The 25,628-nt window shown below is 44.8% G+C and overlaps 1 protein-coding gene across 1 annotated transcript in view; it reads left to right on the top strand.

The window, feature by feature from the left end:
- The first annotated feature begins 1,393 nt into the window (after positions 1-1,393).
- SDC1 (syndecan 1) overlaps positions 1,394-25,628 on the top strand; it is a 45,924-nt gene continuing 21,689 nt past the window's right edge. Inside the window, exon 1 of the mRNA XM_056564262.1 lies at positions 1,394-1,584. Coding sequence (XP_056420237.1) covers positions 1,528-1,584 — 57 coding nt within the window. The 5' untranslated portion in view covers positions 1,394-1,527. The remainder of the gene's footprint in view (positions 1,585-25,628) is intronic.

Raw genomic sequence — 25,628 nt, 5'->3', positions numbered from 1 at the left:
TTGTAAGAAATTAGCTGTGTTTTTCTATTCCTGGATAATCCCTTTTAAGGGGGACTCCGGCGCTTAGACATCTTATCCCCTATCCCTATGGGAGGGGACATGACACCATTGACCCCATAGCCCTTGATAAAGCCACAGGATGTGGTGAAACGTCGGGGGGGGGGGGGGGGGGGGGGTAGTGTGTGACAGTTTTTAATATAGAGTGGAGTCCCAGCAATTTTGCTTGTGGACTGCAGCCACAGCAATGCAGACATACATACAATAGCATGTAGTATCATGCATTGATTATAATCTCTACCGGAGACAAATCCACTTTAAATTTTAATGTTTATGGCAAGGAATAAAAGTTATATTTTAGATATCATTTGATGGGTGGTAAATTTAGGGTCTTAGTGATCACTTAGTGATCAAATGTAAATAAATTGGGGCATGACAGCTGTCACGCTCCGCCCCCTCAATGCAAGACTATGGGAGGGGGCGTGACAGCTGTATGTACGCTATGGTGCTTTAAGTACCACAGCACCATGACGTACACTTACATCCATTGTTGTTAATGGGTTAAGCGGAGCTGTGCTCGCTTCATTGCAGTGTATGTCAGCTACTATCGGTAGCCAGACATTCACCACTAATAACTGGCAGTCATTGCCTGTCATTAACCCTTTAGACGTCGTGATCAACGCCGATCACGGTGCTGTGAAAGTAATAGATCTGCGGAAGCTCAGAGGAGCTTATGAGACCTTCGCTATGTGATGGCAGAAGTCTCATAAGCTAAGATGGCGGCGGAGGGGACTCACTGATGTAGCTTGGCTCAGCCATTTATACAGAAATCTAATGATTGCATAGAAAAGTCCCCTATGGGAGTTGTAAAATAAAAAAAATGTCTCTAAAATTGCATAAAACCCCCTCCCCTAATAAAAACAAAGAGTTTGTGGTAAAATGATTGGTGTCATTACAAAGTTAAATTGGTGGCGCAAAAAACAAGCCCTCATATGGGTCTGTAGGTGGAAAATTTAATGTTATGATTTTTAGAAGGGGAGGAGGAAAAAGGAAAGTGCAAAAATGGCCTGGTCCTCAGGGGGTTAAATATAAATGAAACATACAGCCCAAAATTTACAACCAAATAAAGTACAGTCAGTCAGATTCAATTGGATAAATAGGAGCAGCCACATAAGTCTCGTGAAATACCGGCCTGCGTCATTAAGGAGTTAAAACATTTTTAAAGTTTAACGCAAAAAAATAAAAAGTTTATTTTCCCTCAATGAAGCGCCAAAAAGTGTAACCGGAAAACGTAGATATTTGGTGATCACCTCAGAGGGGACTGTGTGACCGCCCGGGGACCCCCGCAGGTGAGATGTCACACTGTGAACCGTCTGTACTGGTGCAGGTGCGGCGCGGTCCGGCAGGGGGCGCTCCGGTCACGCGGTGTGTGGCGGGGGGAGGTGACTGGATGCTGTTCCCTCCTCCCGGTGAGTATAGGCAGGTCCCGGCGGCGGGAGGAGAAACAGTGTGGAGTGCGCACGGATAAGGATGGACGCGGTACCTGTGCTCTGCCTGCTCGGGATCCTCTGCTCTCTGGCGTTATCGGTAAGGAGCGCCCGGTGTGACCGGTATCTTATGGGGAGGAGGGGGAGCTGGTCCGGGGCAATGGAGGGAAACGGGACAATAGTTGAGGGGCCCTACAGGTGAGGGCGGCGTGTACACGAGCACATGGCTCCCCGTGTATAGGTGTGTACAGTACAGGTGGGACTACTACCCCCAATATACCTGTGCTACCTATACAGGTGGGACTACTATCCCCACTATACCTGTGCTAACTCAACATGTGGGACTACTATCCCCACTATACCTGTGCTAACTCTACAGGTGGGACTACTACCCCCAATATACCTGTGCTACCTATACAGGTGGGACTACTACACCCAATCAATCTACAGGTAGGACTATGACTCCACTATACCTGTTCTAACTCTACAGGTGGGACTACTACACCCACTATACCTGTGCTAACTCTACAGGTGGGACTACTACACCCACTCAATCTACAGGTGGGACTATGACTCCACTATACCTGTGCTTACTTTTGTGACTACCACTGAACCTCTGCTTACTCAACAATTGGGACTACTACCCCCATTATAGGTCTGCTTACTCTTGAGCTGTGACTACAACCCCCACTGTATTTCTGCTTATTCTATAGGTCTCACTGTTACCCCCCCCCCCTGCTATACCTGTGCTTAAACCTTCTGTACCTGTGATTGCATTATGGATGTGACTACTACCACCTACAGGTGTGACTACTGCCCCCTACTATACCTGTGCCTCACCTACAGATGTGACTACTGCCCCCCCACTATACCTGTGCCTCACCTACAGATGTGACTACTGCTCCTACTATACCTGTGCCTCACCTACAGATGTGACTACTGCTCCTACTATACCTGTGCCTCACCTACAGATGTGACTACTGCCCCCTACTATACCTGTGCCTCACCTACAGATGTGACTACTGCCCCCCACTATACCTGTGCCTCACTACAGATGTGACTACTGCCCCCCACTATACCCGTGCCTCACTACAGATGTGACTACTGCCCCCCACTATACCTGTGCCTCACTACAGATGTGACTACTGCCCCCCACTATACCTGTGCCTCACTACAGATGTGACTACTGCCCCCCACTATACCTGTGCCTCACCTACAGATGTGACTACTGCCCCCCACTATACCTGTGCCTCACCTACAGATGTGACTACTGCCCCCCCACTATACCTGTGCCTCACCTACAGATGTGACTACTGCCCCCCCACTATACCTGTGCCTCACCTACAGATGTGACTACTGCCCCCTACTATACCTGTGCCTCACCTACAGATGTGACTACTGCCCCCTACTATACCTGTGCCTCACCTACAGATGTGACTACTGCCCCCCACTATACCTGTGCCTCACTACAGATGTGACTACTGCTCCTACTATACCTGTGCCTCACCTACAGATGTGACTACTGCCCCCTACTATACCTGTGCCTCACCTACAGATGTGACTACTGCCCCCACTATACATGTGCCTCACAGATGTGACTACTGCCCCCCTCTATACCTGTGCCTCACTACAGATGTGACTACTGCCCCCCTCTATACCTGTGCCTCACTACAGATGTGACTACTGCCCCCTACTATACCTGTGCCTCACTACAGATGTGACTACTGCCCCCTACTATACCTGTGCCTCACTACAGATGTGACTACTGCCCCCTACTATACCTGTGCCTCACTACAGATGTGACTACTGCCCCCTACTATACCTGTGCCTCACTACAGATGTGAATACTGCCCCCTACTATACCTGTGCCTCACTACAGATGTGACTACTGCCCCCTACTATACCTGTGCCTCACCTACAGATGTGACTACTGCCCCCCCACTATATCTGTGCCTCACCTACAGATGTGACTACTGCCCCCCCACTATACCTGTGCCTCACTACAGATGTGACTACTGCTCCTACTATACCTGTGCCTCACCTACAGATGACTACTGCCCCCCCACTATACATGTGCCTCACAGATGTGACTACTGCCCCCCTCTATACCTGTGCCTCACTACAGATGTGACTACTGCCCCCCTCTATACCTGTGCCTCACTACAGATGTGACTACTGCCCCCCACTATACCTGTGCCTCACCTACAGATGTGACTACTGCCCCCCACTATACTTGTGCCTCACCTACAGATGTGACTACTGCCCCCTACTATACCTGTGCCTCACCTACAGATGTGACTACTGCCCCCTACTATACCTGTGCCTCACCTACAGATGTGACTACTGCCCCCCCCACTATACCTGTGCCTCACCTACAGATGTGACTACTGCTCCTACTATACCTGTGCCTCACCTACAGATGTGACTACTGCCCCCCCCACTATACCTGTGCCTCACCTACAGATGTGACTACTGCCCCCCCACTATACCTGTGCCTCACCTACAGATGTGACTACTGCCCCCCCACTATACCTGTGCCTCACCTACAGATGTGACTACTGCCCCCCCACTATACCTGTGCCTCACCTACAGATGTGACTACTGCCCCCCCACTATACCTGTGCCTCACCTACAGATGTGACTACTGCCCCCCCACTATACCTGTGCCTCACCTACAGATGTGACTACTGCCCCCCCACTATACCTGTGCCTCACTACAGATGTGACTACTGCCCCCCACTATACCTGTGCCTCACTACAGATGTGACTACTGCTCCTACTATACCTGTGCCTCACAGATGTGACTACTGCCCCCCACTATACCTGTGCCTCACTACAGATGTGACTACTGCCCCCCTCTATACCTGTGCCTCACTACAGATGTGACTACTGCCCCCCACTATACCTGTGCCTCACCTACAGATGTGACTACTGCCCCCCACTATACTTGTGCCTCACCTACAGATGTGACTACTGCCCCCTACTATACCTGTGCCTCACCTACAGATGTGACTACTGCCCCCTACTATACCTGTGCCTCACCTACAGATGTGACTACTGCCCCCTACTATACCTGTGCCTCACTACAGATGTGACTACTGCCCCCTACTATACCTGTGCCTCACTACAGATGTGAATACTGCCCCCTACTATACCTGTGCCTCACCTACAGATGTGACTACTGCCCCCCCACTATATCTGTGCCTCACCTACAGATGTGACTACTGCCCCCCCACTATATCTGTGCCTCACCTACAGATGTGACTACTGCCCCCCCACTATACCTGTGCCTCACCTACAGATGTGACTACTGCCCCCCCACTATACCTGTGCCTCACTACAGATGTGACTACTGCTCCTACTATACCTGTGCCTCACCTACAGATGACTACTGCCCCCCCACTATACATGTGCCTCACAGATGTGACTACTGCCCCCCTCTATACCTGTGCCTCACTACAGATGTGACTACTGCCCCCCTCTATACCTGTGCCTCACTACAGATGTGACTACTGCCCCCCACTATACCTGTGCCTCACCTACAGATGTGACTACTGCCCCCCACTATACTTGTGCCTCACCTACAGATGTGACTACTGCCCCCTACTATACCTGTGCCTCACCTACAGATGTGACTACTGCCCCCTACTATACCTGTGCCTCACCTACAGATGTGACTACTGCTCCTACTATACCTGTGCCTCACCTACAGATGTGACTACTGCTCCTACTATACCTGTGCCTCACCTACAGATGTGACTACTGCCCCCCCACTATACCTGTGCCTCACCTACAGATGTGACTACTGCCCCCCCACTATACCTGTGCCTCACCTACAGATGTGACTACTGCCCCCCCACTATACCTGTGCCTCACCTACAGATGTGACTACTGCCCCCCCACTATACCTGTGCCTCACCTACAGATGTGACTACTGCCCCCCCACTATACCTGTGCCTCACCTACAGATGTGACTACTGCCCCCCCACTATACCTGTGCCTCACCTACAGATGTGACTACTGCCCCCCCACTATACCTGTGCCTCACTACAGATGTGACTACTGCTCCTACTATACCTGTGCCTCACCTACAGATGACTACTGCCCCCCCACTATACATGTGCCTCACAGATGTGACTACTGCCCCCCTCTATACCTGTGCCTCACTACAGATGTGACTACTGCCCCCCTCTATACCTGTGCCTCACCTACAGATGTGACTACTGCCCCCCACTATACCTGTGCCTCACTACAGATGTGACTACTGCCCCCCTACTATACCTGTGCCTCACCTACAGATGTGACTACTGCCCCCCTACTATACCTGTGCCTCACTACAGATGTGACTACTGCCCCCCACTATACCTGTGCCTCACCTACAGATGTGACTACTGCCCCCCACTATACTTGTGCCTCACCTACAGATGTGACTACTGCCCCCTACTATACCTGTGCCTCACCTACAGATGTGACTACTGCCCCCTACTATACCTGTGCCTCACCTACAGATGTGACTACTGCTCCTACTATACCTGTGCCTCACCTACAGATGTGACTACTGCCCCCCCACTATACCTGTGCCTCACCTACAGATGTGACTACTGCCCCCCCACTATACCTGTGCCTCACCTACAGATGTGACTACTGCCCCCCCACTATACCTGTGCCTCACCTACAGATGTGACTACTGCCCCCCCACTATACCTGTGCCTCACTACAGATGTGACTACTGCCCCCCCACTATACCTGTGCCTCACTACAGATGTGACTACTGCCCCCCCACTATACCTGTGCCTCACCTACAGATGTGACTACTGCCCCCCCACTATACCTGTGCCTCACCTACAGATGTGACTACTGCCCCCCCACTATACCTGTGCCTCACCTACAGATGTGACTACTGCCCCCCCACTATACCTGTGCCTCACCTACAGATGTGACTACTGCCCCCCCACTATACCTGTGCCTCACCTACAGATGTGACTACTGCCCCCCCACTATACCTGTGCCTCACCTACAGATGTGACTACTGCCCCCCCCACTATACCTGTGCCTCACCTACAGATGTGACTACTGCCCCCCTACTATACCTGTGCCTCACCTACAGATGTGACTACTGCCCCCCACTATACCTGTGCCTCACCTACAGATGTGACTACTGCCCCCCCCACTATACCTGTGCCTCACCTACAGATGTGAATACTTTTGTTGGCATAGATTTGCTTGTACTATGTGCATATAGGACTATAGACTGGCTTGCACTATGGGGGTGCATATTATAGGACTGTAGACTTGCTTGCACTATGGGGGTGCATATTATAGGACTGTAGACTGGCTTGCACTATGGGGGTGCATATTATAGGACTGTAGACTGGCTTGCACTATGGGGGTGCATATTATAGGACTGTAGACTGGCTTGCACTATGGGGGTGCATATTATAGGACTGTAGACTGGCTTGCACTATAGATGGGCTCCGCATTACTTTCGGGTGAGCCTGATAACATGTTGAGCTATAGTGAAAATACTGTTATTACATCCTACACCTTTATATCAGATAAAATGTACAAAAACCAGTGGTGAGTGCAGTGTCCTGTCTAGTTTAACAAACACAACAATTTTGGAAAAATATGCATCCAGGGATTACACTATACCACTGTTTCCCAAGCAGGGTGCCTCCAGCTGTTGCAAAACTGCAACTCCCAGCATGACCGGACAGCCGAAGGCTGTCCGGGCATGCTGGGACTTGTAGTTTTGCAACAGCTGGAGGCATCCTGCTTGGGAAACACTGCGCTCTACCAGTTGACCCCACATGTAGGGATGAGAAGGGATCTGGATGTAGTTACTGAGGGTCTCCGGCCTTAGGTAGGGGGTCGGACCTCCCATCTTTTAACTTGTTCTCTGCCAGTTTGGTGTTTATGGACAGGTGCTTATTGTTACTGTCCCAACCCCCCGCCCTTCAGAGACGTGGGGGGCGGGCGGCAGCACACGATACCAGTACAATGGGGGCACATGAAACATTTTGTAAATCCTGGCCGGGACACTTTACTTTTTTTTTTTTTTTAATGGTAATGAAGTCGCCTGTGACTGTTTTCCCCCTTAGGGCAGCATTTCCCATCCAGAGTGCCTCCAGCTGTTGCAAAACTAAAACTCCCAGCATGCCTTTGGCTGTCCGGGCATGCTGGGAGTTGTAGTTTTGCGACAGCTGGAGGCACCCTGGCTGGGAAACACTGCCTTAGGGAAACTATTGAAGTTATGACTGGGATTTTACCCCAAGTCGCTCTGTAGCCTACAGCAAAAAAAGCTACTGACAAGAAGGCGTTGTCTCATTTTGGAAAGTTTTTTTTCCCCCCCACTACCTTCTGCTGATGTTAAGTCCTGAGGGGGCAAGAATAGTTGAAATGGGGTTGTATTAGAATGTCCTGTACTGATCCGATCCTGGGGGGGAGTTTATCACCATATTGTGCTCTCCATGTTGGTCACCACCCAGCTTTCTCTGGGTTCTGAATGCAGTATATAGAGATTGGCATGTCACTACAATAGTCTCCATCCAGGAGTTTAGAAAAGCTGGATGACAAGTCATTAGGAGTTTATTTGTGTGTGTGTGTATGTGTGTGTGTGTGTGTGTGTGTGTGTGTATATATATATATATATATATATAATTCCTTTAGGCTTCTCTATAGGACCTGGTTATTTAAATAAAATATATAATAGTCCTTTTATTTGTACAGCGAATGCAGATCTCACATATCAGAGCGTCTTTTTTAGGTGGCTTGTCTATACGTCATACATAGATCAAGCTGCTGCACTACTTGTGTGTGTGTGGGTGATGACCTAGCGCTATGGTTTCTGCCCAGTAACATCCCGTTATTGGGTTAATGTTGACCTTTGTCGCCAACCTTGTCATTACGTTGTCTCTTTGCGCTTGCCTGTTTGCACACCTCCAGCGCGTGACTGTATAGGAACGGCTGTGTTTCCTGTAATCTGATCATTTTAATGGCAGAAAGGCTGCAATACCAGTTGCTGCCCATGGATCATAGTGGCACTGTTTTCTTTTGAGGAAAGCAAAGCTTCTATCATGTTCTATAACCAATATGATCAGAGTGCCTTCACTCGGATAACCTGTGTTAGTGGCTGGCTGGGGTGTATTTCGACTACCATAGAAGCTTGCTCTGGAAGTGCAGTGATTTCCTCCCCCCCCCCCCCCCCCCCCCAAACCTATGGCAAAACTACAACTCCCAGCATGCTGAGGGTTGTAGTTTTGCAACAGCTTAAAGGGGTACTCTGGTGGAAATTTTTTATATTTTTTTTTTTTTTACTTTAAATTAACTGGTACCAGAGTTAAACAGATTTGTAAATTACTTCTATTAAAAAAAATTAAAGTCTTAATCCTTCCAGTACTTATTAGCTGCTGAATACTACAGAGGAAATTATTTTCTCTTTGGAACACAGAGCTCTCTGCTGACATCACAAGCATAGTGCGCTCTGCTGACATCTCTGTCCATTTTAAGAACTGTCCAGAGTAGGAGAAAATCCCCATAGCAAACATATGCTGCTCTGGACAGAGATGTCACCAGAGAGCACTGTGCTCGTGATGTCAGCAGAAAGCTCTGTGTCCCAAAAAGAAAATAAATTCCTCTGTAGTATTCAGCAGCTAATAAGTACTGGAAGGATTGAGACTTTTTAATATAAGTAATTTACAAATCTGTTTAACTTTCTGGCACCAGTTGATTGTGGGGGGGGGGGGGGGGGCGAGTTTTCCACCGGAGTACCCCTTTAACAAGGTCGCAGCTCCCTATGGCTATGAGACAGCACTTGGCATGTAGCAAGTTGTGCCATACATCTCTACCTGGATGGAGCGTGGAAGTTTTTTCCAACCAGTGTGTCTCCAGCTGTTGCAAAACTACAACTCCCAGCATGCCCGGACAGCCAAAGGCTGTCCGGGCATGCTGGGACTTGTAGTTTTGCAACAGCTGGAGGCGCACGTGTTGGAAAACACTACTCCTACATCAGTCTGCGCTCACCTCTCGCCCACTCCGCAGCAGGATGTTTGCTCTCTATTTCCTAACAAATCTGCAGTCTGTTTGCTTTTACATGAATCGGAGAAGGTCGATAAATACAGGAAAATTTCCTGTCTATCCAATGCTGGATTACTAGGCAGTGAAGAAAAATATTGGGTATATTGTGCTAAAAAAAAAGTGTCCGTACGTGTCCTGAAGTACTCTGTGCTGCTGCTGTGAGTGCAGACGAGCTTGACTCGCAGCGGAGTTGGTGCCGAAAGAAAAAATACGGGGGGCAAGGAGGCCTGGTAGTGTTTAGCCCATGCCTTTCTGTATCTCCAAATTCGGTGGTGGAAAATTAAAAACGAAAATTCTAAAAATGCTGGAATGGTCAATGGAGTTCTAGTAATCGGAGTAATAAAACTGGTCAAGCCTCCATGGATTATGTATAGCAGGGTTTCCCAACCAGGGTACTTCCAGCTGTTACAAAACAACTCCCAGCATGCCCAGACAGCTGTCCAGGCATGTTGGGAGTTGTAGTTTTGCAACAGCTGGAGGCACCCTGATTGGGAAACGCTGTTTTTATAGTGACCAGATTGTCTCAAAAAAGAGTCAAACCCTGCAATTTTGCATCTTATCTTGTATTATTAAACAGATTTAGACCTCATGCACACAGCAATGCCACACGCACTATGTGGGCTGCCATGTTATGCCATCGGTTTAGCAATATTTTTAATATATATATATATATATATATATATATATATATATATATATATATTACATTTACAAGATATAATATATTTTTTTTTTACATCAAATGGTGCCAGAAAGTTAAACCGATTTGTAAATTACTTTTAAACATATTTAAACATCTTAATCCTTCCATTACTTATGAGCTGCTGAATACCGCAGAGAAAGTTATTTTCATTTTGAATTTCCTTTCTTTCTGACCACAGTGCTCTCTGCTGACGCCTCTGTCCAGAGTTGGAGAAAATCCCCATAGTAAACCTCTCCGCCTGCTCTGGACAGTTCCTGACATGGACAGAGGTGTCGGCAGAGAGCACTGTTGTCAGGCAGAAAGGAAATTTAAAAAAAGAAAAACTTCCTGTGGAGTATACAGGAGCTGATAAGTACTGGAAGGATTAAGATTTTTAAATAGTAGTATTTTACAAATCTGTTTTAACTTTCTGGCACCAGTTGATTATTATTATTTTTTTTTTTTTTAATCATCCAGTGGAGTACCCCTTAAATGTTCTGAAAAGGCCTCTGATCTGAAAAATGAAAGAAGCTATGGACAACTTGGTAACGTTTCCTCTGGACAGGTTTTGATAAATCTTCCCCTATATTCTCTACTAGAAGCAATATTTAAAAGCCATATTTTGATCTGTGGCTCCTATATGCAGGATACCTATACACTCTCTTACATGGGCCCCAAACATAGCCAGCTAGTGACTACGGAGGAGATTTATCAAAACCGGTGCAGGTGTCCATAGCAACCAATCAGATTGCTTTCATTTTTCAGAGGCCTCTTTAAAAATGAAAGCGATCTGGTTCTGGGTAACTTTCTCACCTCTTCCCCTACACAGCTTGTGATAAATCTCTCCCCTCCGTTTTTCGATCATGTCTCATTTCAGCACCTTTTGAGTCGGTCAATGCACGTATATGTCTTGGAAATCACTTTAACGTACTCTCTTGCATTTTGAAAGGTTGCTGACCTCTATTTGCTGCAGAGGGCACGGTCGTAATATGAAATCATTAAACCCATAGAATTATGTTTGATGGAACAAGCTAGATTATGTATAGAATACTCGAGAAACGCTGGTGTATGGGCCCCATAGACTCTTAGCTGCGTTCCACACCTGTAAAACAGCATCAAAGTGCACATGCCCTTGAAGGGGGGGGAAAAAGTTATACAGGTCTGTAAATTACTTCTATTTAAAAATCTTAATCCTTCCCGTACTGACCAGCTACTGTATGCTCCACAGGAAGTTGTGAAGTTCTTTCCAATGTGACCACAGTGCTCTCTGCTGCCACCTCAGTCCATGTCAGGGACTGTCCAGAGGTTCGTTATGGGGATTTGCTCCTGCTTTGGACAGTTCCTATCATTTTCAGAGATGGCAGCAGTGAGCACCCTGGTAAGACTGGTAAGAACTACACAACTTCCTCTGACACCAGCAGCTTTTTTTTCTTTTTCCTTCGAAGTACCCCTTTAAGAAGCCTATACATATAAAGGCAAAATTCAGATAAAGCCAGTGCCTGTATAGAGGGTCGGTGAGGTGGAGGAGTTGATTTGCCATGAGGGTTGGGTGATGGCCTTAGTTGCCCAATAGGCAGTGTAAGTGGATTTTTTTTTTTTTTTTGCCATCGTTCTCCCAATGACCTTTCTTCTCCTTTCTGACTCTTGTTTTGGCTTTAGACTCCAGCAGGTGACGGATGTTGGGTAGAGACTCTGGCTGAATAATAATCTAGAGATTGGGGGTTGTCCTTCAGTGAAGGGAACATTGACTGCTCTATCTTCTCCCTGTGCCCAGACTACACTGAGCCTGATGAGCCAGAAGCCTTGTAGTTGGAAGTCCTCCAGTGCATGTACACGGCGGAGGCTCTGCAGGTGTGGAGCGCACGATATATGGGCACTGAGGCCTTGTGCGAATGCAAATCAGGGACAGTTCAGACATGTAATCTGCTTGTCCTTGAAAGAGGAAATATAAATACCTGTCGGGTATTATCGCTTGTCTGTTGAGGCCGGCACACAAAGATGTCACTAAATGTGACAGCTGCGTCTTTATCTGTCTGTCAATAGCAGCAGGTGGGTAGATAGATCAGGGACGGACAATAGGGGACATTTAGAAGTTGTTTGCTGATGACATCTGGCCCCATGGTGAACGGTTATGTTGGTTTCTAATTTTACTGAATTTGCTATTATATTCCCGCTCAGTTTCATGTTTAGACTTTGCGCAAATAATATCTGGTCTTGATCATGTACATGGCGTTCACAGGCTGCTCAGGGGCTCAGTTTCCGGCAATGTTGGAAAGCCTTATAGGGAATGAATGATGCATCGACCACACACAGTGCGCTTAATTCTGGGTGCTGTCACCCTTTGTTCTTGTGATCAAACTATGGGGGAGATTCATCAAAACCAATGTAGAGGAAGAGTGGTGCAGTTGCCCATAGCAACCAATCAGATTGCTTCTTTCATTTTTAACAAGGCCTTTGAAAAATGAAAGCAATCTGGTTGCTATGGGCAACCTTTTCTCTGCACAGGTATTGATAAATATCCCATTTTGTGTTCACCATGTGTAACATATACCAGTGGTTCTAAACCTCTTTTGCCTGAGTACCCCTTGACAGTCCATTCCCAAAAAATTGCACCCTCATGTTAGAGACATTTTGTAATGATGATAGTATAATTCATATGCTTTACTTTCCTCTATTACAGGCCCCTGTTCCTTTCCCCAGTCCCCCGATTTACAGGTGACGTCTTCTCTTACCGGAGTCGTTTACTTTTCTTCACTATCTGGCCTAGACCGCCATTAAGATTTCTCCCATACAAGACTTCTCCACAGAACCAGCCAAACAAACATTTTAGGCTTCTTTCTGCAGTACAATACCCTCCTATTTACAAACTCCACATGTTTGTCACACATAGTAATGGTACCCGATTTGCATCCCCATATAAGTTGTTGTTAGGCCCCCAAACTGCCCCCATATATAGTTGTAGGTCATCATACTGTCCCGCTTGGGTGTCTATCTCTTTTTTTTTTTTTTTTTCTTTTTCTTTTTTTCTTCTTTGGCAGCTTAAATAGTTAATTTTTTCTTTGTATGGTTAATTGTAACATTATTTGTTATGCCTCAACACACAATTTGGGCTCAACACCTAGTTCTGCCGTAGTCCAGGTCATGCTACAATTTGTATGGTAAGTGATCCGCTTGACTGCGAGGAATTGCTGAACTCTCCTATTCATCGCCCTCACCTGATCTGTATAAACACATCCCGTGGTGGGATCATTTACAGCATTGCCTGTACATGGGATAAAGTTTCGGCATTTCAGTCTTGGTTGGGGACCCAATACAGGCCTCCAGCATAGAGAAAAGGCAGCACCTGTAGAGACTCAATCACCCGTGAGCTCAATAGGAGGTACAGCCTTCTCCTACAGCTATCTACAGGCTTTCTATCATCTTAATAATGACAGCCCTGCTAGGAACCTTAAAATTAATAAATTATATAAATAGATATAAAATTTTAAAATTTTTTTTTTTGAGATATGGACTAACCTAGTTACCTGTTGCACCTATATTGGTTGGAAGGGCTCAATATCTAACCTGTTGGCGAGTATCATGAATGGGGACAGTGAAGATGTGTCCTGTGGTGGACCAATGGGTGTCTCTCTAGCACTGAAGCCCTATGTCGGGGTTTTCCAAACAGTGTGTCTCCAGCTGTTGCAAAATTACAACTCCCAGCATGCCCAGACAGCCAAAGGTAATTTTGCAACAGCTGGAGACACACTTCTTAGAAAACATATCTACATCTTCTTATACCTTGAAATTTTGCCAAAATTCACACTTGTGTGCCAGTTCAGGCTGTTAATAGGGGGAAAAAAGTGTGTGTGTGTAATATAATTTTTTTTTTTTTTTTAGAAAATATAGCTCTGAAAGATGTTTGTATAATGTTTTTTCATTTATTTTTTCTGAGCTCCCACATGTGGTTTTTGCGTCTCATGTATGTCTTCTCTGCTTTCACGCTCTACTGAAGTTTACATTTTCCAGTTTGCTTAGTGCACAGACCTAATAGAAGGTAAAAAAATAAAGGCCCCAACCATTCCTTTCAGGTTCGCAGATATGCACAATTGCTCAATTGCCTCTGAATAGAACAAGTTCTGCTGTAGTTACTGTGCTTTTCGCACCTTTTGTTAGTACCCTGAACCCCCCCCCCTCCCCACCTGAGTAGAGGTAACTCCTTGTCTATCACCTTTTAATCAGATTTGCATTGATCACTGTTTTTTTTGTAATTGGATCTGAAGGTTATAAACACTGTCCAATTTGGTAGAAGTCTAGACTCTGCCTAAAGCAATTTCACCAAAGATTTGCAAATCTAGACACTGGCAGACTACAGATATATTGTTGAAGGTGCCCATGCAACTTCAATAGCTGTTGGCCAACAGCTATTCTTCTTGCCCCTCCCTATGCACATGCACACTCAATTTGGCTGAGTGAGCTTGTATGCTCAGTGGGGAATGGGCAATAAGTCGCTGACAGACATCCCTGCCTGCTGCTTATTTCCTTTAAATGGGCACTATCATTAAAACTAATTTTTGCTATTGTGCTCCCTATGGTAAATAAAATAAAAAATCTTTTTAATGTACTGTTTAAAAAAAAAAGAGAAATAAGTTTTCTATGTTTTGTGTTTAAAAAAAAAAAAAAGCTGCCACTAGGTCTCCCTACTGGTCAAAGCACATTTACATTTCAGATCATGAGGCACTGAAATGTAAATGTATTAATATGGTCATCAGTCCGACCAATATTGTTGCGCTTTGGACTCAAGTGGAAGAAAGTCAAAAACTGTACTTTAAGCCCCACAAAGCAAAGGTCTCCAACCCAGTCCTGAAGGCCCACCCATTATCCAGGACTTGCGTTTTTCTCTATTCTATTCCAATGGAGTAACTGATAAAACCAACAAAGTTGTTGGGCCTTGAGTACTGGGTTGATGACCACTGCTATAAACCATGAAGGCTTTTATGCTCAGTCATAGGCCTAAACAAAAAGCTATATAGTTCTCCTGTGAAAGTGACATCCAGCGATCACATAATCTGGTGTCTTTAAATTAGCGCCTGTCTCAATTGGCACTTGTTTTGCTTGGATGTCAGAAAGTATGAAAAGGCCTAAAGTAATCGTAACAACAAATGGGAAAGTGGGTAGCCTTGTGTTTATATATAATTGTTTATGGTTCTATGGAACAATTTGGGAGTTCCTTGGTATGATCTTGTCATGTCAACTCTGACATAACTCTTTATATTGCTTCGTTACCTGACCGTTCAGATGTTCATACAGACAAAATGGTTCATGCAGTATATGTAAGTAGTCTTTTAAAAATGTGTTTTTAAGAAAGGCTTAAAGGGGTATTCCCGTGGAAAACTTTTTTTTATTTTTTTTTTAAATCAACTGGTGCCAGAAAGTTTAACTCCCTTCTATTAAAAAATCGTAACCCTTCCAGTACTTTTTAGGGGCTGTATACTAAAGAGAAATCAAAAAAGAAATGCATTTCCTCTGATGTCATGACCACAGTGCTCTCTGCTGACCTCTGCTGTCCATTTTAGGAACTGTCCAGAGCAGCATATGTTTGCAATGGGGATTTTCTCCTGTTATGGACAGCAGAGAGCACGGTGTCATGACATCAGAGGAAATGCAGTTTTTTGGGGGATTTCTCTTTAGTATACAGCCCCTAAAGTTTTTTTTGTTTAATAGAAGTGATTTACAAATCTTTCTGGCACCAGTTGATTTAAAAAAAAAAAAAAAAAAAAATTATATATATATAATTTTTTTTTTCCAATGGGAGTACCTCCTTAAAGGGGTACTCCACTGCCCCACCATTAAGAACATTTTGTTTTGAATGCTTGGTGGGGGTTGTGACATCAGGGGCACACCCCCTCAATGCAAGTCTATGGGAGGGGGTGTGGCAACAGGCACACCCCCCTCCAATAGACTTGCATTGAGGGGGTGTGCCCCTGACGTCACGACCCCCACAGCCTGCACCAGGCGCTTGGAACAAAATGCTCCAAACGCTGGGGTAGTGGAGTACCCCTTTAATACTGGGAGTCTGATTGTCTGATGTATTGCATTCCAGTGAGCTGGTGCAGCAGGAGAGAATTCTGGGTGATGAGACTGTACAGGCAAGAGGTGGTTACATGTCATCAGGAAAGATCAACCTACACGTATAGTTTCTCCAGATATCTGACTTCATAAATGAGGACCAGAGTACCTAAAATTCTGCTACTAGTGCCTGAATTTTGGAGGAAAAAGCATACAGTATACTGTAGACTGGTTAGTGAAGGAACATGCCCTAAAGTAGAGTACATAATGTCCAACAACACACTATGGGTCCTACCTCACTTGAGATGCCATAAATGACATTCGGAAAGGGGCAAAATGGAAATTTATATATATATTATGTGATTTTTTTATTTTTTTTTATTTATTTTTTTCCCCTGATCTGCACCGATTTGGGGGGGGGGGGGGGGATTTATTGTAGAGGAAATGTTGCCCATAATAACCAATCAGATCACTTCTTTCATTTTTTAACAAAGCCTCTGCAAGAGGAAAGAAGCAATCTAAACCGTTGCTATGGGCAACTGGGCATTTTTTTCTTTTGCACAGGTTTTGATAAATCTCCCCCCATTTTCATTTCCCAATATGAAGGTACCTGGAGGGAGCGTAGACATATTGTTGTGACCCTATAAAGAGATCCCCATATGGCATTATTACGTATTCTTTAACACTTACTATTGTTAGTGCAGTTTGGCTAAGCGCAGCAGCAGCTCCCGTATCTTTTATGTGTTTAGATATTTTAGGAATTCGGATTTCGCCAAAGTGAAATAAGCATTTACAGCCCCCGCCGTCTGCATTACGTACTGGGGCAGGAATTTGGATTCAAGCATTTGAATGTTATACTTCACTGTAACTTAGTACGTACCACAATGGTAATGTTCTGTTTGGTGCTGAGGAAGTTTATTGTGCAGACTGGCTGGTCTGGTTTTATTGTACTTATTGTTGCTTATCTTGAGACCATGGAAGCCAATTTCTCTAGGTTTAAGTGAGGGATATTATTATTAATGTAAAATATAATTAATAAAAAAATAATAAATAAAATATAGAAATATAAGTATTATATAGCTATAATAAAATTTAGTCTTTTGAGATACTTTTGAGAGCAGAATTAGAAAAATACTGTAAGTTTGTGTTCAGTGATGCCCAAAGTATTGTACGCTGCGGATATTAGACGGTTCCCTTGAAAACTTCCCTAACTCAACGTGCAGCTGCATAAATCCGCCCAATGTCATACTAAAGCCCCCCCATACACGTTAGAGAAAAGTCAGCTCAAAATACATCATGGTTAGAAATTAATATGGAGCAAGAAATGCTGTGTCCATGTTTGTATTAAATAAGGCTGGATTGATTGATCTTTTATTTCACTGTTTAAGAATCAAAAAGAGCCCCCTAGAGATGAGCGAACTTACAGTAAATTCGATTCGTCACAAACTTCTTGGCTCTGCAGTTTATGACTTATCCTGCGTAAAGTTAGTTCAGCCTTCAGGTGCTCTGGTGGGCTGGAAAAGGTGGATACATTCCTATGAAAGAGTCTCCTAGGACTGTATCCACCTTTTCCAGCCCATCGGAGCACCTGAAAGCTGAACTAATTTATGCAGGATAAGTCATCAACTGCCGAGCCGAGAAGTTCGTGAAGAATCGAATTTACTGTAAGTTGGCTCATCTCTAGGGGGCTCTTTTTGATTCTTAAACAGTGAAATAAAAGATAATCAATCCACCCTTATTTAATACAAACATGGACACAGCATTTCTTGCTCCATATTAATTTCTAACCTTGATGTATTTTGAGCGCATGCAGGCTCGAAATTTAGATTACAAGGTTTGAAATGTAATCTAAATAAAGACATGAAGTGTCCACGTTTGTACGCAATAAAGCTGCATCAACTACCCATGTTGGATCGATCCTCCTTTCTTTTTGCCCTTCAAGTCGCATCGGGCAGAGTGTGAATCCGTTAACAAGGGACACCAGGGGGTGAGCTGGTTTTACTACTGCTTTTTTGACTCTTCTCTGACAGAGGAAATTGGAGAGAAGAATCGGGTATGTTGGGTTTGTTTTAACCACTTATCCTCTTTGATCTCTGGGGATAAACTGTTGCCAGTGATGTCTGATAACTTCCGATTTCCGTAATGAAAACTTGGCTGGGCTGAGAGTTTAGGTGCATGAAATAGAGCATGTTGGCCTACCGAACATTTGACCATATCGAGATTCTGGCTTATTGTATACAGGATGTCCCTAAATGACACATCAGTGGAGTCCCACTTTATTGAAATATATAGAGAATGTGGGGGCCAAGAATTTGAGCCATCAGGCTCTTATGGCAAATTATGAGGCTTAAAATGGCCTTACATCCTTTATTGGTTTTTCAGGGTTTACGTTCTTTATTGGAAATTATGGTTGTAACATATTAAAACTTTTTGGTTCCTTATTACACTAAGCTGTAATTTTTTTAATTATTTTTTTTATAAAAATCTCCATGCAGATGAGATGGCGGAATTTTCCTAATGAGCAACAGCTCCGGCTTTGATGTCGTTCTTGTGGTCTGCGCTACTAATAAACATCCAGGAACCACTTTCCTCCTCTTAACCTATGGACTCCCGGTGGCTTTATTCCTCCCAGACCAGATTTTATGTTTTTCCTTTAATAGATGTAACTTTTGCCCAGGAAGGTGTCTGTGACCTGGCTGCCTTCATGTGCAGCTGACTTTACGGTGTCTTTTTGTCTTAAATTTAATTTTTTTAATGCTGTAAAATAGCTCAAGACGTATGACACCTTATTAAAGAGAATGCAGGGAAGGTGTGAGAAAATAGTTTGTAACCGCGTCCGCCAGCTGTTTACTGTTACGGGTGTTTTGCAGGGGTCATGTTTAGTTCTTAATTTTTATGGTTTGTGTAGTCCATAGGTCTGGTCAGAGCTCTCCTTAAAATTTCCATACGGAGACTTTCATATTCATGAGTGGCCAAGGATGTCACAAGGTGCCTCAACCTAAGGATAGCCAGAGTATCTGACATTGACTAGTATTTACCTTCCGTTACTTGACTAAAGGCCCTATGTACATACTTATGGATCCATGTGGTATGGCTCTGTAATGGTGTCCAAACTGAACCACTGCAAGTTTAAAAAAAAAGTGCTATTCACAAGGAACAAATGTAGCATATTCCAATGTATGTTGTATTAAAGGGGTATTGTGTGACTGCAGGGGGTTTGACCACTGTGAAAAATCACCCCCCCCCCCCACTCCTGATGACTTGCACAGTGTTTCGGCTCCTTGTGCATGGAGCTTGGGTTGACGTGCCTCCTTCATGCATTTCTATGGGCGTGCCGGAGATACACGAGTGCTGAACTTGTGTATCTCCTGCTCTGTGCACAAGGAACACCACGGTGGTCAGATCTTATTCCCCCCCCCCCCCCCCCATGATCACTTAAAGAAAAAAATAACTACCCCTTTAAAGAAGCGACACTGCGCCATCACCATTGATGGCTATGCAGTGTTCGCGGACTTCTGTGCAAAGAATGAACATGTTCGTTCTTTGCGTTGAACAATTTCAGCAGCGGAATTCCGCAGTGTGAACGGGTCTCGGGGAAACCTAGTCGCACGTAATTCCACGCACGTAATTCCACTCACGTAATTCCACTCACGTAATTCCACTCACGTAATTCCACTCACGTAATTCCACTCACGTAATTCCACTCACGTAATTCCACTCACGTAATTCCACTCACGTAATTCCACTCACGTAATTCCACTCACGTAATTCCACTCACGTAATTCCACTCACGTAATTCCACTCACGTAATTCCACTCACGTAATTCCACTCACGTAATTCCACTCACGTAATTCCACTCACGTAATTCCACTCACGTAATTCCACTCACGTAATTCCACTCACGTAATTCCGCAGGAGTGACGTAGTGTGAACATACCCGTATAATGCAACATAGGCTGCGATTGGAGAATAATGTAGCGGTTCTTTTGTACGCTTTGTGCTTAATTTATCTGTAAATTAAAACCTTTTACAGCTGGTCGAGTCATGACAAAAACCATGCAAGAAATGCAATATGTGAGCACAGGCGTAGAACTACTATATAGTCTGACCCCCCCCCCCCCCCCCCCCCCCCATAGAGTGAACTGCAGCAGTATGCAGATTTTGATGGGGAGGGGTCTATGAGCTGCTAGGAGGTATCTGGAAGGTGATGTCATTCTGTAGATCACAGGAAGTCAGCTGACCCAGAACTGACCTCTAACTCTGACATGTTAAAGGTGTACTCTGACAAAAAACAACTTATCCCCTTTCCAAAGGATAGGGGATAAGATGTTTGATCGCGGGGGTCCCGTCGCTGGTGACCACCCTCTATCTCCGGCATGGCACCCTAGTCATCCGTGCTCTGAGTGATCTCCGCTCCGTGCCGGATGACTGGTGACTACAGCCGCCACGTCCCCTCCATTCAGGTCTATGGGAGGGGGCGTGACGGCTACGTAGTAGCCGGCACGCCCCCTCCCATAGACATGAATGCAGTGGGCGTAGCGTGACATCACTAACACAGCAACTGCAAGCTTCTGTGTTTTGGACGCCATTGCTGTAGGCCCGGATATTGCGGGGGTCCCCTGCGGTATGACCCCCACTATCAGACACCTTATTCCCTATCTTTTGTATAGGGGATAAGATGTTTTTTTTGGCAGAGCACCCCTTTTAAACACTGACTTTCTATTGGTCAGACTGGCAATCAAATGGCCAAGTTACAATAATAAGGTTTATGGATCCAGCTGTTCTGATGTTATACAAATGGCTCTGCTTAACTAGTGATAATGAGTGTGTATGATATGGGCAAAAGAAAAACCAGAGTGCTTCTTTAACTGTCTAGTGCATAATACAGAACTGTAATGCCATAGGGTACGTTCACATGTACGCAGATTTGATGCCCACGGATTTTCTCCTGCAGATTTCCATGTAAACTAAATGACTGAGCACCTCTTCTAATCTGCAGTTACAAATCCTGCGCATCAAATCTGCACAGGATCCTGTACGTGTGAACGCACCCTAAAGGTTCTGTCCAGATAGCTTTGGCATGTGCATTGGGCTGTGTGCATGCTAATGTAGTAGACATTTTTTGTCATTATTACTTTTTTCTTTTCCAGACATCAGATCCGTGGTCAGGCCAGGGCTTACAGCTGTAATGCAGATACAAATGTGTCCTTATTGTGCTAGTGGAAGACCATGTACTAAGCTACTGGGAGCAATGGCAGTATGAACAGGCTTCAAAAGCTGTGATCCAGGGGGTAGTAGTAATGACCATTCTGATAGGACGCCTATAACCATCTCGGGTCGTGTTCTGGTGCCTGCTTGAAAGCATGCTTTTGTACAGCAGCAATTCTAGGCCAAAAGTGTCTGTCCTGTTGCAAAACCTCATGCATACTGGAAGTTGTAATTTTGCAACAGCTGTAGGTCGCTGGGTTGGACACCACAGTTCTAAGCTTAGTCCTGGATTTCTCCCCTGGATGTGCAGTCACCAAATGCTAAAAGAACCATAGAAGTGCGGGTAATTCAGAAGATCCAGGTATCATTATTAATAGATGGCTGGTTGGTATATTGGAATGAATTCTGCGGTTAAACATTACGTAGAATCATTCGCCACCACATGTCTTGTTGCTGTACCTGGCACTGAAAAGGAAAAGTGAAGCCTGACCTGTTCCTCGTATGATGCAATCTCGTGAATGGCGTGCGGTCTTATCTGGAGTCGGCTTTGATTTTCACTTAGTCATCTGTATAGGTTCTCTTTCAGAAGCGCTGCCAAGCCCAGCATCCTGCCCAGCGCAGATCTCATCGCACCTGACATGTTTTAACATTAACCTGGGTGTGTGTTCGCAAACACAAAGTCGTGTCTGGGGAGCCAAGTGACCTACAGGTAGTCTTAAAAGCTGCGTGTGTCCAAAAGATTTTTGGCTTACCTGTCATGTGTCATTGCGCTTTACGGCCACTATGTGGAAACACAGCCTTACTCCGATGTTTGTCCAAAATATGGACATGTCTTCACATATACCGGCTGCATCAGAACCACAGTGTGCCTTAGGCTCATAGGTTCATATGACATAAAATATGCGGAATATCTGCACGGAAAACGCGTGCAGACATTCCACACGCTTGAAGATTCCCTTGGGCACTAGGACTGCTCCAAAGTGTGCCCTCTCATAGACGGCAATGCGTTTATGAGCGAAATCCACAAAAGGAATACATGTTTGTTATTTTTGTGGATGTCTGGATTGGAAATACTGTGTGGACCGTGCAGCAGAATCCCATTGAAATCAGTGTGGAACATTCCGGCAGAATTTTTCATGGACTTTCCGGCATGTGAACATATCCATATACTGCAAGTGAGGAGGTGTATACTATGTGGTGCTCCCACTAAAAGTTATGGCTAGGTCTTCAGAATAACATCTGAGATGGAGAGACGCCATCTTTTTCTGTCTGGAAGGGGGGAAAAACCTTTTTTTATGCACTTCTCGGTTTCATAAGCTTTATGGTTTTCATGCCGGATCAGTACAAACAGCCCCTGTAGTCTGGAATATTAAAGCTGCAGACCTTCCAAGGATTTAGTTTCGCTCAAGCTGCATGGATAAGGCTGCATTCACACTACATTTTGGGTATGTGGCGGCTGGCGGGGGAGGAACTACTGCTGCTGTATCCCCAGGAATCGGACAGCCATATGCCCAAAACGTAGTGTGAATGTAGACCAAGATTGGCATTGTATGTTAAGCATTTATTAATGGAGGTTCATGATCCTATATGCTTCTAACTGGATAGGGGTGCGCTTCCACATAGCTACGTGCTGTCACAACCACCCTGTTTCTAGAGATGTGCATGCAAAGCTCTTATACCTGCAGGGAGTCAAGGCTTGGCTTTGTGCATTTCTTTACCATATTATATTACAGCGAATTGCAGAACTAAAATAAAATGACTACAGGGCTTGGGGATTATTGAAATGAAAGGTTTCCCGACAGGTTTCCAGAAACGGCTGCGTTGTGACAAATCTGGTCTATATCACTCCAATGTCTCTAACTTTAAACAAAGTGGCGCTGGTGGAGGTTATAAGGATGGCCACAGGCTGATATTGCTGTCCATGTACATTGGATAAGACTAGCACACTAAGTTTACAATTTGTTTCTCCAGGTCACTTGCTTTTCCACTGATACGTTGTCTGTTAATACAAATAAATGGGTTGCTTGTTAGTTTGTAATGGGAATGGCTGCACCTGACCCTCCCTGTGATATCCATATGCCTTTTATTGTCCTTATAATACTGTAGACATGGGTTTTTACTTGTTGGGATGTGTGATTGACTCTCCCTTGTATACTGTTCACAAGGCGTCATGACGGGATTAGCCCAGACAGAGTACATTGGAGTCAGTGACCTTTTACACCTCCTCCTGCTTTCATTAAGCTTTGGAGACTGGAAGCATGGTTCTCCCAGCTCACCCAAGGTTAAGGGAAATAGGACAACGTTTCTCTGTACAGGAAAGTCAAGCCACCCATATAATGCACTCTCACCATCACTAGTCCTGCAGTGCCATCTGTCTTATTCCTGCACAGCTGCATCCATGGGTCATGTGACCAGCATTCATAACACCAGAAAAGTACATGGCTCTGTCAGTGAAAGTGGTCTGTCCTTGGTCAGCAGACTTCCTGTGAATTGGAGGACGACCTAATAGGCTACCAGATCCCTCTTGATGGTTCCCAGACCCTGCCCATCCCGGCTTTCTATATACTGCGACTATATGTATGCGTTTAAGATATATTAGTACGTATAAATGCACTTCAGGAATGCATAAAAAACGGTACGTAGCATGAACGGACACAAACCCACTTGAGTTTCAGCAGCTGAGGAAGTTGAAGTCTATCTTGTTGGGTTGAAATCATTAGGTAGATAGCAGTGATGAGTCTCCAACCTCTCTCCAAAACCATAGATGGCATAAAGAAATATTCAGTGATGAAACTAAAATCTATTATGGCTGAGAACCTGCATGCCTGCCCCATCAGCTAAAACAGGTATGTACAAAGCATGCACAAGAACCTCTTATTCCTCATGGCACCTAACATATCAATACATTTTCCCTAATATTTGAGAACCTTTAGTTGATGCTTCCTGAATTGGCCACGTTTACAAAATGACTTCTTTCATATTACACATCCATGGAACCTGCAGTTTTGAGAAGTTTCCTATATGCAATCTCTGCAGTCTCTGCTTGTCTTGGTGTAATCGGTGCACTACTCCTCCTGGAAAGTTCTTGCCATATTGACCTGCTGCCAAGATGTTTAGTGGCTTGTTTGATCAAGGTATTGTCACCTAAGCATAGCTTATCAGTACAAGCACGAAACACTTAGCAAAGTAATTCATCATTATTTGTAATGTCGGCCATACTTGTTTAGGCACCTTTTTAAAGTTCAGAATTTTTTTCCCCTTTTTTTAAAGTGGCAACACACCTGGCTATATCGGTCTACCAAAGGGTCTATTCAAACAGAATTTCCGCATGCGGAATTCTGCATTTGGATCTCACCTCAAATTAAAGCCCAATAGACTTCTATGGGATTCCATTCCCATTTGCACTTCTGAATTTCTGCATGTGGATTCCACACGAGCCAGAAACTACCCAAATGAATGTGGAAAGGGAATTTGTGCGGATGGGCAGAAATTCTGCCCTGTGAATAGACCCAAAATCTTAAAAAGCTATTCCTCCCAACCGTTCCCATAGACAGGCATGCAGGGTTCAGCCAAGAATACCCGAGCCAGTTGATTCATACTTTTCTGGATGTGATGGTTCCCTTGGACCCTTTGACTTATCTTCATCTTTCCTACCAGGCGCTGTCTAAGAGACCCTTTAAACTGTTTTTGCATATTTTATTGGCTGCTAACACCCTTATAGTGAAGTGATGGAAGAGGACTCTTTCCTCTGAGGATGACCTAGTCGCACGCATTCATGAGATTCTGTCTTTTGAGTCTTACTGTGCCTCTCAATAATTCTATACCCTTGTGTCTCTCTTTTTGGGAACCGTGGGACTGTTTCTCTCACTGCTAACCTCCCTGACATTTCTGGGACTCCTGCTTTTTCTTTTCTTTTTTTTTTTTTTTTTTCCCCCCCAGAAGGGCCTTTTGAACATTTCTGCTGGTAGTAGCTATAATGTGATGCAGGTCATATATCTGTTTATTCTGAGACTGCATGATTACGCTTTTGTACTGCATAACTTTTATTTGAGCTTGGGCCCTTTTGGACCGTGTTTAACCACTGTGGTGGTGTCCATATTTTGTACTATAAAATGTTTCAATAAAGATT

The sequence above is a fragment of the Hyla sarda genome, chromosome 3, assembly GCF_029499605.1.
Source record: "Hyla sarda isolate aHylSar1 chromosome 3, aHylSar1.hap1, whole genome shotgun sequence".
In the NCBI taxonomy this organism is placed as follows: domain Eukaryota; kingdom Metazoa; phylum Chordata; class Amphibia; order Anura; family Hylidae; genus Hyla; species Hyla sarda.
This window is presented reverse-complemented; position numbering and strand designations above follow the sequence as displayed.